The following is a 12857-nucleotide window of genomic DNA, read 5'->3' as shown; positions in this document are numbered from 1 at the left end:
GACTTCGTCTCTGTGCCCCTGAACGATGATTCGCAGCTTCAACTGGGTTCGTATTTAAATCAGAACAAGCTCAACTCAACTAAATGATGAGAACAAATAAAAAGATAAAACTTTGTGCAAACTGCCTTCAAAACTGGTGGAAATAAAGGTACATTCACAAAGAAGAAGTGTTGGAAAGAGCGGCCCAAATCTAAAAGGCCTTCTGAGGCTGGGAGCTGGTCCACCATGACAAGAGTCCGTTTCAGCCCTTTATTGACCCACATGAAAACACTCAACTCTTCCACATCCATCATGTTATTCAATTAAAACTGAGATAACACCAACATGTTCCTTCCAGTGTGTCCATTTCACCCCTGAGCCCACGTCACCAGCCCCCCGTTGGTGCGAGGCCTGTGAAACACCTGCTCATCACGTCTCCATCGCATCAGGTGAGTCTTTGACTTTTGATGAGCCTTCCTCCTGGGACCGGAGCTCCTCCAGCAGCGACAGGTCTGGAGCTGCCAGTGGGCTTCTCCAGAACTGGAAGGAGTTGTAGCTGCAGTCCTCGGTGCTGCCGTCGTCGTCAGCCTGAGTTGACAAAGACAGAGTGGACTCACGAGTGGAACCACGGTGATCACAACAGTAGGACTCACGCCGGTTCACCTCATAAGTGCGTATATAAAGTTGCCATGCCTACATCCTCTTTATTTCTATCAACATTCTCTCACGACCCCAGGAGCCTTGCTGGGGAACCTGTTCTATTCGGCTAGCTTCTGAAGACTGGAGCGCCAGGTCAAAGGTCATTTCTGGTCCAGCCTGATCACCGCACCAGGAAGTGTAGTATATTCAATTAATCTTTAACATGTTTTTCTCCCTTTCACTTATTTAATGGTATTGGGCCTTTGGGGACGCTATTCGTGTATTTCGCACATTTTGGGGACGCAAGCTGCAGCTCCTGAGGCTAAATGGCGCCGTCTCGTGGCCGGACACCACGTGACAGCACTACACGCTCGGCAGGCGCGTGTTGCCTTCAATTACTTACTTTGTCGCGTGTTTTAGGACTAACAGTGTGTGAACGAGGTCGTTTACTGGAGCATGAAGGAGCATCGTTGGTGCTGCAACATCCCGAGGTCCGCTCCGTCAAAACAAGCGACGCTTCTTCTTGGGTTCGCTCATCTGGGTTCTCCCAGGAGTAACCCCTCTTCCTGGACCGGCTGCCCGGTACCGCCAGGAGGGACGGCGAATCCACGCCTCCGGTCGCGGACCAGCTTCCCACCTGCGTGTCACCAGGGCGCCGTGCGCGGCAGAGTCTTTTGGAGGGGGGGTGGAGGCAGAGAAGGTGCTCGGGTCGTCGCTTCGCCATCCCGCTACTTCTGCCCGGGTTCTGGTCGCGCCGGGTCCGAGCCCTGGACGCGCTCACGTGCGGCTTTCACATCCATTTGCTGCTTGAACGGCGCAACACAAGAAATGGCAGAAACAATACGCGGAAGTGTGCTCAGCCAATCAGAGGACAGCACCGGCGCGCGGCCCCGCCCCTTTCCGGTGGCGGGCACGTTGAAAATGGCGCGTCCCGCCCACCGCTTTTTTTTTTTTTAAAAACAACTTTATTGACAGTTGAACAAAACTCGGCAACATCCCACCCAGCTGAGAACACGAGAGAAATCAACAGTGACGAAGAGTTCCAGAATGTTCCAGAGGTCGAGCCTGGGGGAAATAAACCTGCCAAAGTTCAGATTAAAAAACATTTTCAGTTGCAACTAGTGATTAAAATGTTAAACGGCAGTTTAAATGATCTGCGAGTCTCTGGGACTCGCTCCCAGTTTCATTTTGACCAGATTAGCTTAGTGTTGCTAAGGCTATGGTGCAGTAAGAATAGCCTGGCCGAACCAGCCTTTAAACTGCCTCTTTACGGTCCAAATAACTGCTCACATTTCATCCACTAGTATCTGACTCCTTGACAGGAGAATTTTTGAGTTTTAAACGTCTTAGACCAAGCTGTTAAGGATGATTCTGGTCACAGGGAGCAGATCACAATGAAGGAGATTTAGAGGAAGACCTGAGACCAAATCCTAAAGCCCTAGCTTCTTTGGCCATAGGCAGGGAATCCATGAGATGTAGGGAATCCCTGAGATGTAGGGAATCCATGAGATGCAGGGAATCCCTGAGATGTAGGGAATCCAAGAGATGCAGGGAGCCCAGGGGGCATCCTTGTTGAATACCTGAGAAAACAAAGTCTCCATAGATGGAGCAAAGTCGAACCCTTGGCCAGAGATGGAGGTTGTAGAGCCATCATGGTGGACGACCATCATTTTCTGACTGTTGGGCCACATGAATATAAACTCAATATCACCTTTGTACACATATAGGCTGCACCTGAATATTCATGTTGGAACATGAGTATTTACACAGAAAGATGGCACAGGGAGGATTCTTTTGTTTTAATTCATGACGGGCTTTCTCCAAGTGTGCCTGGAAATCGGCAGTACGGCACCATCACCTGTAACTTCACAGCTGCATCGTCTGTAGTTCTCCGTGTGTCTCCCATGAGGAGTGTGCACGAGGCACAAAGCGACAATCTCAAACCAAGACTCATGTCGTCGTCAGCACATGATCACATGACTTTGGTGTGTACCGAGCGCCGATGGCCAGTAATCATCTAGAAATGAGCCGCCCAAGCTGGAGGGTTCAGAGCCGGTAATCAGCTCCCACTGGGATGTTAGAGGAGTGTAGCAGGTCTTAGTCAGGGTGGAGAGCAACACCTCTCAGTCTGCTGTCAGGCCACCAGGACCTGCAGATTCCAGCTGGGATGGCACCTTGAATCCCCTCTCACAGCTCTGTGAACTCTCCAGGTTGTGATGAATGAACTGCTGGTGATTAACACACCAGAGTCCACAGGTGTCCAGCCGTCGGCGATAAATGGCTGCTAAGGGTGTGGTAAAACCATGAAGCTCAGCACCCATCAGCAGCTTCCTGGGGGTCCGTTTGTGATAGCAGACACGTCCAAACACAAGCACCAACCACAGCAGGTCAGAGGATCAAAGATGAACGTTTCCCTACATTTAGTCCACGTTTAAAAAAACTGGAGCAAAAAAAAAAAAGACAAAAAAAGCTTCCAGATGCCCTGAAAGACTGGATCAAGATCAGCTAGACACAAAGTGGATCGGGGCAGTTAGTTCCTCCTAAATTCCAACATGATTAGTTACAATAAGCAGCACATTAAGGGAGTCAAGGTCGCTGAAGCAAGGTCAAACACATCCAAGCACTTCACACACAAGACACTTCCAGCCATTTCTCCTGGATGGCTTTCTTTCAGGAGGTTCTAAACACAAGAAGTAACTTCACCACAAAGACCGTTGATGTGGTGACCGGCCATATTCTAAAAGTGGTTATTTGGCACTTATTAAAAGTCAGCAGGAGCCTAAAATCTCGAATGTAAAATGTGCGGCTGAAGCCGCACCTCCTCCCCCCAGTCCCAGTCCCAGGCCCAGTCCGAGTCTGTCCAACACATGTTGGTGGCGTCCTGTCACGTCTGCGTGCCCTCACCGTCTCGCCGTGGCGACTTCACCGCAGGCTGGATGTCTTCTGGGCTGTGATAGTACACGTCCGCTGGTTTCCGGGCCACAAAGAAGACGCAGTCATAGACGTACCTCAGCATGGAGCGCGGGTTCTCTGTGTAAGTGGTCTGGACCGACTCCTTCTCCACCTTCAACAGGAAGACAGTTTTCTCATTGCAAGACGTGTGAAGAGCTGGAGCCAGCGGCCCACATTACTCCGCCTTACCTCGATGTGAAAGCCAATGGTGCTGACGGCGGTTCTGATCTCTTCATAGCTCAGTTCCACTGACAGCTCATTGGCCATGTTCTCAAAGTGGTACAAGAGTGGACCTGAAGGAACAGCAAAGTCACATTTAGCTTATAAACGTTTGTTTTTGTTTGTGTGCTCCATCATTTCACTTCTTCCAAATACAAAGATGTTTCTGCCCTGGAAAAGGTCTCATGTTAAGGAGAAAGGAGAGGACAGCCCACATTAAATCCTGTTAGTTTAAAGATACACTTCCCATTCATTCATATCAGTCGAGTATGTTTTTAACAAACTGACCCACCTAAGTTGATCCACACGCCACCCCGGTTTAAGAATTTTCCATATGGTTTCCACATACTCAATGACATTATGAGCAGTGTCAATAAAGAAGCAGGTCGTCACACAGTCCCAAGAATCTGACAGAAACAAACAGCAGCACACTCATTAAATCTCAGCCTGGCATGAAAACTGACAACAGTTGTTGCCTACATGGGAAATCTCTTCCTACAGTTGATACGGTTCAAACACCTTTTGTTTTGGCAAAAATGTAAGGATGTAGTGGTACGTGCAGCCATCAGGGGGCGCTCTGTCGTGTAAAAAGAGAGTAAGATGCAAACGCATCAAAAGGCTTTAAAGTTGAGCAATGGCATCGGGTCCTGATGTTTCCAGCTCTTTGTCATATTATAAAGCAGGGCTGGTAACTGATGGCTGTAGCTTTTTCATTTCACTAATAAAACATTTTAGAATAGACCTAGAAAACAACAGCACAGTCCACCAAACAGCTCGTTTCCACAGAACCCCTACAATGTTTGGGCAGTAATAATTCAAGGTTCCATAACATTGTATGATCAAAGCGCCGAGGCTCTGTTTTTTAGAAGATCAAAGGTCAACATTTGCTGAGAATATCAGTAAAAGCTGTTCTCAGCGTACTGAGCCGTTTCGCTAACCCGCCATCTGTCCTCTGACCTGTTTGGTGGAGGTGTTGAGGCACATTTGTCATCTATCTGCTATAAATGACCCATTTTAGGCTTGACACTGACGCCTGCACTGACTTGACTCGCGGTAGACTTCCACAAAGTCTCCTGCTGCCATGGAGAAGTCTGCGTTTGGGGGTAGACTCTGAGGGTTGACGTCAGGGAAGCTAACTGGCCTCGTCTGGTCCGAGGACTTCTTGTTGTTGCTAAACTGGTGGATCCAGGGGTACAGGGTGAGCGAGTTCACCTGGTCACACCTGAGTGGGACAGACACCACGCGTTGAGACAGGGGGAGGGAGGGGGGGGGGGGGGGGGGAGGGCAGAGTTAAGCCTCTCGGATGACCTTCTAGAAGAATGAAGTGTCATTTACAGACAAGTCCACAGACACAGCACAGACATACTTGTAGCTTGAAAACCATCTTCTGTACCTATTGAGAACAAAGTTTGAAGAAAAAAGCATGAAGAAGCTCCATTCGTTGCCCTGGCACATGTACCCCAGCCGAGCTATCTCCCAGGCAAGGCGGCCAAGGCCAGCACCCGGAACCAGCACGCTCACCTTCGACACGTCACTGGCACAATAAAAGGGAGGAAAGGCACACATCAGCCTTCTGCCTAGTGATGGTAGCCATAGTAACAGGCCCGCATCCGTACGCAGACGGAGACAGATTCCTACCACTGGTGCCTGGGGAAGAGCCGCTGGATCTCCTGGATGATGGGCCGATAGCAGGAATCCCTCTCCGCCCGGCCGTCCTCGCTCCAGTCCCTGACAAACTGTTTGATTGTAGACTTCAGCTTATCCATGTCAAAGGTGGACGAGGGCCGAATCTTCTGTAGATCCAACTGAAGTCACATCAAGAGCTCTCCTTAAATCACCCACGAGGAACTGGCAAAAGTTCTTTTATGTGCCGTCTATTTACTTATTATTGGCTTCAATGTAATCGGATTATTAGCTAAAACTGAAATCAGTGAGGTTCTGGATCTGACTGTTTGATGAGGTTCTGGGGGAAAAGTTACAAATCACTAACGTCAATATAAAATTGGAAATTTCTGGTAAAATTCTGAGAAACTAGAACAAAAGAAGAGCTGGAACTGGAACTCTAGCTGGCAAAAGTGAAGAGCTGAAAATACGGGTCCTGGTGCTTCACCGCTTAGAAACATACAACAATATGAAATATTCAGTTCATTCCAATGGTCCCAAAAGAGGCCTCACCCTCTGGCCGTACTCGATGTTCTCAAACATGTGGAGGCTGTTGTGAACGATGGCCTGCAGCAGCTCCTGGTTTTTCTCGGCACACCTGCTGATCTGGGCCAGGTGGGCCAGAACGTTGGGCAACAACTTGCGGTGCTTCTGTGGTAGACTTTCATACTGATGCTCAGCACGTCTGACCTGCTCCTGGACGTGGACCCTGGGTCAAAAAAACATGAAGATGCATTCTCATGATCCCTTCTGACCTCCTTCCCAACTCTATTCCTTACAGTAAATGCTGCATAACCCGAAGCTTAAATGTTTCCCCATCATCAGAGTGGAGGGACAAGCAGAAGCTGCCTGTGGAGACGCTTCCTGCCAACTTCTCCTTCCTAACAAGGACACTTCGCTGTGCATCGCTTCCTGCCAACTTCTCCTTCCTAACAAGGACACTTCGCTGTGCTTCGCTTCCTGCCAACTTCTCCTTCCTAACAAGGACACTTCGCTGTGCTTCCTTGGGGGCTCCACTTTTAAAGTGCAGAGCGGGAATATAAATGTACAGTCTTCAAAGGAGACTCCACTGGACTGAAAGTCTTTGGAGAACAAAGGTTAAAGCACAAGTTAGTCGGGCCGGAAAGATTACACACTTTAGTCCCACAACATCTAAAAGAAGCCCAGGAGGTTTTTCTAAGCTAAAGACTTTTCACCGACCTCATGTTCACCATGTAACTGGTTCAATCAACTGAGAGAGCCATTATAAGAACTAATGAATAGCCACTTAATACTGCAGGAAGCAGGTTAAATATAAACCAATTTAACGGAATGAATCGATGCTTCATCTACTAATAATGGACCAGTTTAGCTCAAACTGCATCGCCTCCTCTCCTCCGCCTACGTTGTCTACCTTGGATTATAATGGAAGATTCGATACCTGTAATAAGAAAAAGCATCGATTATTCTCCAGAAATGTTCTCTTTCCAGCCTGGCCTCCTCCTCGGGACTGCACTTTATTCTTTCTTTGTGAAAATAGGATCTTTTGGCCGCTGCCTCCCCGGTACCGTCAGCCATGTCTGGCCCGCTTCAGAACTGACCAATCAGGACGCGGCTTACTTCTTCGCTCTGTCATATCAAGCTGCTCAGACCCCCACGAGGCTCGCTAGCGCCCCCCGCCGTTCCACAATAGCGTTACACTGAGCAAAGTGGCGCTGCCACCTACTGGACATTTAGCTTTATCTATTTAAATGACTCAAAAGGACACAATGTGGAAAATGTTGTCAGGCCAAAGACAACTGAGACAACAAGTGTGGATCTGGCTAACACTTACAGGCTGTGGGCAGTCTCTGGGAGCCTTGGAGGGCTGGAGCTCCGACACTGGCCCTGGGATGTCCACACCGCCTCCCGTCTGGGGGAACTCAGCCTGGGGTGTGCCCTTAGACCACACCATTCCCTTCATCTCGTCTCCACTGTTGCCCCCTTCAGCCATCACGTGCTGCTCAGGACAGATGGAGTCAATCTTGGGTGGAGTGGGGCATCTCCACAAGCACCCCCCCTGGTGCTTGTGGAGATGCCCCCACTCCACCCAACCCAAAGTTTGAGTGGCAACGTGCTGACGCTCAGGTCTCAGGGGGGTGTTGGGAATAAAACAGGGTCTGGTCCAGGAGGAGGTGCTCACCAGTATCTCCCATAGTTGCCAGTCTACAGTATACTGGGAGAAGGTTGAAACCCGAGCCCGACATCCTTCACAGGAACCGGCCCAAGCCCCTGGTTCAGATATGGTGACGACTCCTGGGTCAAGATTCTAACAAAGAACTGAAGGCGTTCTCAACCACAGATGGTTACGTCACATTCATCTGGCCTTCCTGGACTGTGCAGTGAAGATGGACACAAAGCTCAGCATCGAGGTCCACAGAACCCCCCCACACAGATCAGCACCTCCCATTGGACTCTCACCACCCACTGGAACACAAGTTGGGTGGAATCAGAACCCTATAACAGGGCTAAAGAAGTAGCCACCACAACCCAAGGCAGGAAGAAGGAACAGGATCATCTCAGAACATGTGGTTACCCAGACTGGGCCTCCAGAGACCTGCAAACAGGAGGATACAAGCACCACCACATCTCTATTTAAAAAAAGGATGTAAAAAAGATTATTGCGAGTTTTGTTCAGTAACATTCAACTGCTGTTGTTTGTATCAACTATTTCGATAAAAGAATGTAATTTTGCGTAGTAGCTTGGAAAGCAGTGTATTAGCTTTAACCTTAAAGTTAATACACCGATGACACGCCACAAAGACGTGAAAGCCCCCAAAACACATTTAAAGGTGGATGGAATGTGAAACAGCACAGAAAATTATCATTATTATTATAATTGAGCACTGACTGTAGTGCCCCTCACTGTCCACTAGAGGGAGACAGTAACTCATCCATTTCTGTTAATCTTATTTAAGTCTGACAGAAACTGCTGCTATCATCGCTGCTGACCTTCCTCCTCTTCATCTTCCTCATCTCCCCCAGGATGGTGCAGTAGTTTACACAATATATATAAATAAGCACCAAGAGGAAAAACTTGGGCACTCAGGAACACATATCCCGCTGCAAAAGTATATCTTTCGTTTCGTTTCGTTTTCTCCCGCTTATCCGGATCCGGGTCGGGGGGCAGCAGCTTCAGGAGGGCCCAGACCCCCCCGGCCACTTCCATCCTTCACCTCACCTAAAGCATCCTTCACCTCACCTAAAGCATCCTTCACCTCACCTAAAGCATCCTTCACCTAAAGCATCCTTCACCTCACCTAAAGCATCCTTCACCTCACCTAAAGCATCCTTCACCTCACCTACAGCATCCTTCACCTCACCTAAAGCATCCTTCACCTAAAGCATCCTTCACCTCACCTAAAGCATCCTTCACCTCACCTACAGCATCCTTCACCTCAGCTACAGCATCCCTTCCTCACTAAAGCTCCTTCACCTAAAGCATCCTTCACCTCACCTACAGCATCCTTCACCTCACCTAAAGCATCCTTCACCTAAAGCATCCTTCACCTCAGCTAAAGCATCCTTCACCTAAAGCATCCTTCACCTCACCTACAGCATCCTTCACCTCACCTACAGCATCCTTCACCTCAGCTACAGCATCCTTCACTTCACCTAAAGCATCCTTCACCTAAAGCATCCTTCACCTCACCTAAAGCATCCTTCACCTCACCTACAGCATCCTTCACCTCACCTACAGCATCCTTCACCTCACCTAAAGCATCCTTCACCTCACCTAAAGCATCCTTCACCTCACCTACAGCATCCTTCACCTCACCTACAGCATCCTTCACCTCACCTAAAGCATCCTTCACCTCACCTAAAGCATCCTTCACCTCACCTAAAGCATCCTTCACCTCACCTAAAGCATCCTTCACTTCACCTACAGCATCCTTCACCTCAGCTAAAGCATCCTTCACCTCACCTAAAGCATCCTTCACCTAAAGCATCCTTCACCTCACCTACAGCATCCTTCACCTTCACCTAAAGCATCCTTCACCTCAGCTACAGCATCCTTCACCTCACCTAAAGCATCCTTCACCTCACCTAAAGCATCCTTCACCTCACCTAAAGCATCCTTCACCTCACCTAAAGCATCCTTCACCTCACCTACAGCATCCTTCACCTCAGCTAAAGCATCCTTCACCTCACCTAAAGCATCCTTCACCTCACCTAAAGCATCCTTCACCTCACCTAAAGCATCCTTCACCTCACCTAAAGCATCCTTCACCTCACCTAAAGCATCCTTCACCTAAAGCATCCTTCACTTCACCTACAGCATCCTTCACCTCAGCTAAAGCATCCTTCACCTCACCTAAAGCATCCTTCACCTCACCTAAAGCATCCTTCACCTCACCTAAAGCATCCTTCACCTCACCTAAAGCATCCTTCACCTCACCTAAAGCATCCTTCACCTCACCTACAGCATCCTTCACCTCAGCTAAGCATCCTTCACCTCACCTAAAGCATCCCTTCACCTCACCTAAAGCATCCTTCACCTCACCTAAAGCATCCTTCACCTCACCTAAAGCATCCTTCACCTCACCTAAAGCATCCTTCACCTAAAGCATCCTTCACTTCACCTACAGCATCCTTCACCTCAGCTAAAGCATCCTTCACCTCACCTAAAGCATCCTTCACCTCACCTAAAGCATCCTTCACCTCACCTAAAGCATCCTTCACCTCAGCTAAAGCATCCTTCACCTCACCTACAGCATCCTTCACCTCAGCTAAAGCATCCTTCACCTAAAGCATCCTTCACTTCACCTACAGCATCCTTCACCTCAGCTAAAGCATCCTTCACCTCACCTACAGCATCCTTCACCTCACCTAAAGCATCCTTCACCTCACCTACAGCATCCTTCACCTCACCTAAAGCATCCTTCACCTCAGCTAAAGCATCCTTCACCTCACCTACAGCATCCTTCACCTCAGCTAAAGCATCCTTCACCTCACCTACAGCATCCTTCACCTCAGCTAAAGCATCCTTCACCTCACCTAAAGCATCCTTCACCTCAGCTAAAGCATCCTTCACCTCACCTACAGCATCCTTCACCTCACCTAAAGCATCCTTCACCTCACCTAAAGCATCCTTCACCTCACCTAAAGCATCCTTCACTTCACCTAAAGCATCCTTCACCTCACCTAAAGCATCCTTCACCTCACCTAAAGCATCCTTCACCTCACCTAAAGCATCCTTCACCTCACCTAAAGCATCCTTCACCTCACCTAAAGCATCCTTCACCTCACTAAAAGCATCCTTCACCTCACCTAAAGCATCTTCACCTCACCTAAAGCATCCTTCACCTCACCTAAAGCATCCTTCACCTCACCTAAGCATCCTTCACCTCACCTAAAGCATCCTTCACCCTAAAGCCTCCTTCACCTCAGCTAAAGCACCTTCACCTCACCTAAAGCATCCTTCACCTCACCTAAAGCATCCTTCACCTCACCTAAAGCATCCTTCACCTCACCTCTACTAAGCATCCTTCACCTCACCTAAAGCATTCCTTCCACCTCACCTACAGCATCCTTCACCTCACCTAAAGCATCCTTCACCTCAGCTAAACCATCCTTCACCTCACCTAAAGCATCCTTCACCTCACCTAAAGCATCCTTCACCTCACCTAAAGCATCCTTCACCTAAAGCATCCTTCACCTCACCTAAAGCATCCTTCACCTCATCTAAAGCATAGAGAGTCCCGCAGTGTAATCCTACTCCAGCCTCAGCCCCTCCGGCTACTGAGCGAGATGAAGACAGGATGAAGGAGATGAAGACAGGAAGCAGAAGGAGATGAAGGATGAAGGAGATGAAGACAGGAACGTGTACTGTGAGGCCCATCATCATAAATAACTCAGCTAAATTCAGCTTCAGAGCAGAGCTCGGCCGTGTGCAGGTCCTCGGGTGTCTGGCGCCCTCTGGTGGCCAAAGGAGGCAACTGCCGCAGGGTCACGTGGGGCGTCAGCTGACTTCACAACGAACAGGAAAAGGAAGTGGGAGCTTAACAAAGTAGTCATGACTGAAGAGCCCAGTCTTGAGACTATTAGACACATTCTGTAAGAAAAGATTCAGAAATAAGAAGATGTTCGGCGGGGAAGATGAAGACGGGGACTTCCTGTCTCCAACAGGAGGGTTAGTTTGTTCCGCTAATGCTGTTTGTTTGACACCTGATTCGCTTTTATCTCTGGTCGAACGCTGGACAATCTAAGGAGATAAAACCAAGAAACCACCTAAGATTCTCCGTGATTCTCTGTAAATGTGTTAAAACAGCGCAGAATGTTCAAGTCACCAACTTAAAATAATGTATCACACACGCACGCACATATATCCTCACACACGTATGAGAGACTGCATACGCGCATGCGCCTCTCTGGATTTAGCGGCCGAGTTTAAACTTTAAAAGCCGTGGGTGAGACAGGTTTATGGGGTGTATTTGCTAACCTAAAGGATGAGTAGTGAAAGAATCCCTTCCGTTGTGCGGCTGTGACTGGGACCGTTTTAGCTTGTGTGAGTGTGCGTGCGTGCGTGTGTGCGCGCGTGTGAACACTGGCTGCGCTGTGGAACTGCTGATGCAGCAGCTAAGTCCGGTCACATGCTGCCTGAACCTCCGTCCGGCGTCTTCGGCACCGAGCCCACGCTCCTCGCCTTGTTCTTGAATGTGACACCATGGGACGTGCACGTGAGAGTGCACGTGGGAGTGCAGGCGAGGCTCTGGGACAGGAGCCTCCAGATGCAGCCGCCCCCCCTCCTGAAGCGGCTCCGTCTGCTCTCAGCCTGGTTCTGCTTTAGTCACCAGGTGTCATCATTGCAGGGCCAAGCTGGCTTCTCTCTTCGGGCTGGACCAGAAGACCAGTCAGGGAAACGAGTCCTTCCAGTACACGGCACCGAAGCAGCCCAGAAAGAACTCCACCCCCGGTGAGACCCCCACCCCCTGGTGAGACCCCCACCGAGCCCCAGGCGTAGGACCAGACCCAGCAGGACTGACTGTGCCTTCTGTCCTCAGCTCCGCTGGCCCCCAAGGCCCCCCCGCCCGCCGGAGCCCCTGCTGTGCTGTTCGCCACGGCTGTCCAGACGTTCAGATAGTGAGCGACATTTTACACTGTTGCTTATTGTCACCATGGAAACGGAGCCCTGACTTCAAAGCAAATCAAAGCCTCTTGTGTCTCTTCCATGTTCAGCATCAATGGACAGTATGTGAAGCAGGGGAAGCTGGGAGCTGCTGTGCTGGGCCACCACACCAGCAAGGAGGTGAGAGCCTGGCTGGCTGCTCACCTGTCTCACCTGTGGCTCACCTGTCTGATCTGTCTCACCTGGCTCACCTGTGGCTCACCTGTCTGATCTGTCTCACCTGTCTCACCTGTGGCTCACCTGTCTGATCTGTCTCACC

At 49.5% G+C, this 12857-nt stretch overlaps 2 protein-coding genes across 2 annotated transcripts in view; one reads left to right on the top strand and one right to left on the bottom strand.

Moving 5' to 3' along the window:
• Positions 1-235: 235 nt before the first annotated feature.
• carnmt1 (carnosine N-methyltransferase 1) lies at positions 236-7054 on the bottom strand. The gene is given in 10 exon segments (XM_011620121.2): positions 236-567; positions 1022-3682; positions 3760-3863; positions 4082-4103; positions 4105-4196; positions 4833-5011; positions 5183-5323; positions 5428-5594; positions 5965-6160; positions 6872-7054. Coding segments are annotated over 9 exon segments (1218 nt in total). The 5' UTR covers positions 7009-7054; the 3' UTR covers positions 236-567; positions 1022-3502.
• Positions 7055-11429: 4375 nt separating this feature from the next.
• fkbp15b (FKBP prolyl isomerase family member 15b) overlaps positions 11430-12857 on the top strand; it is a 14606-nt gene continuing 13178 nt past the window's right edge. Inside the window, 4 exon segments of the mRNA XM_029829505.1 lie at positions 11430-11602; positions 12282-12385; positions 12474-12552; positions 12649-12718. Of these exon segments, the coding sequence (XP_029685365.1) occupies positions 11553-11602; positions 12282-12385; positions 12474-12552; positions 12649-12718 (303 nt within the window). The 5' untranslated portion in view covers positions 11430-11552.

The sequence above is a fragment of the Takifugu rubripes genome, chromosome 21, assembly GCF_901000725.2.
Source record: "Takifugu rubripes chromosome 21, fTakRub1.2, whole genome shotgun sequence".
NCBI classification, from domain to species: domain Eukaryota; kingdom Metazoa; phylum Chordata; class Actinopteri; order Tetraodontiformes; family Tetraodontidae; genus Takifugu; species Takifugu rubripes.
The sequence above is the reverse complement of the archived record's forward strand: the minus strand, read 5'-3'. Positions and strand labels throughout refer to the sequence as shown.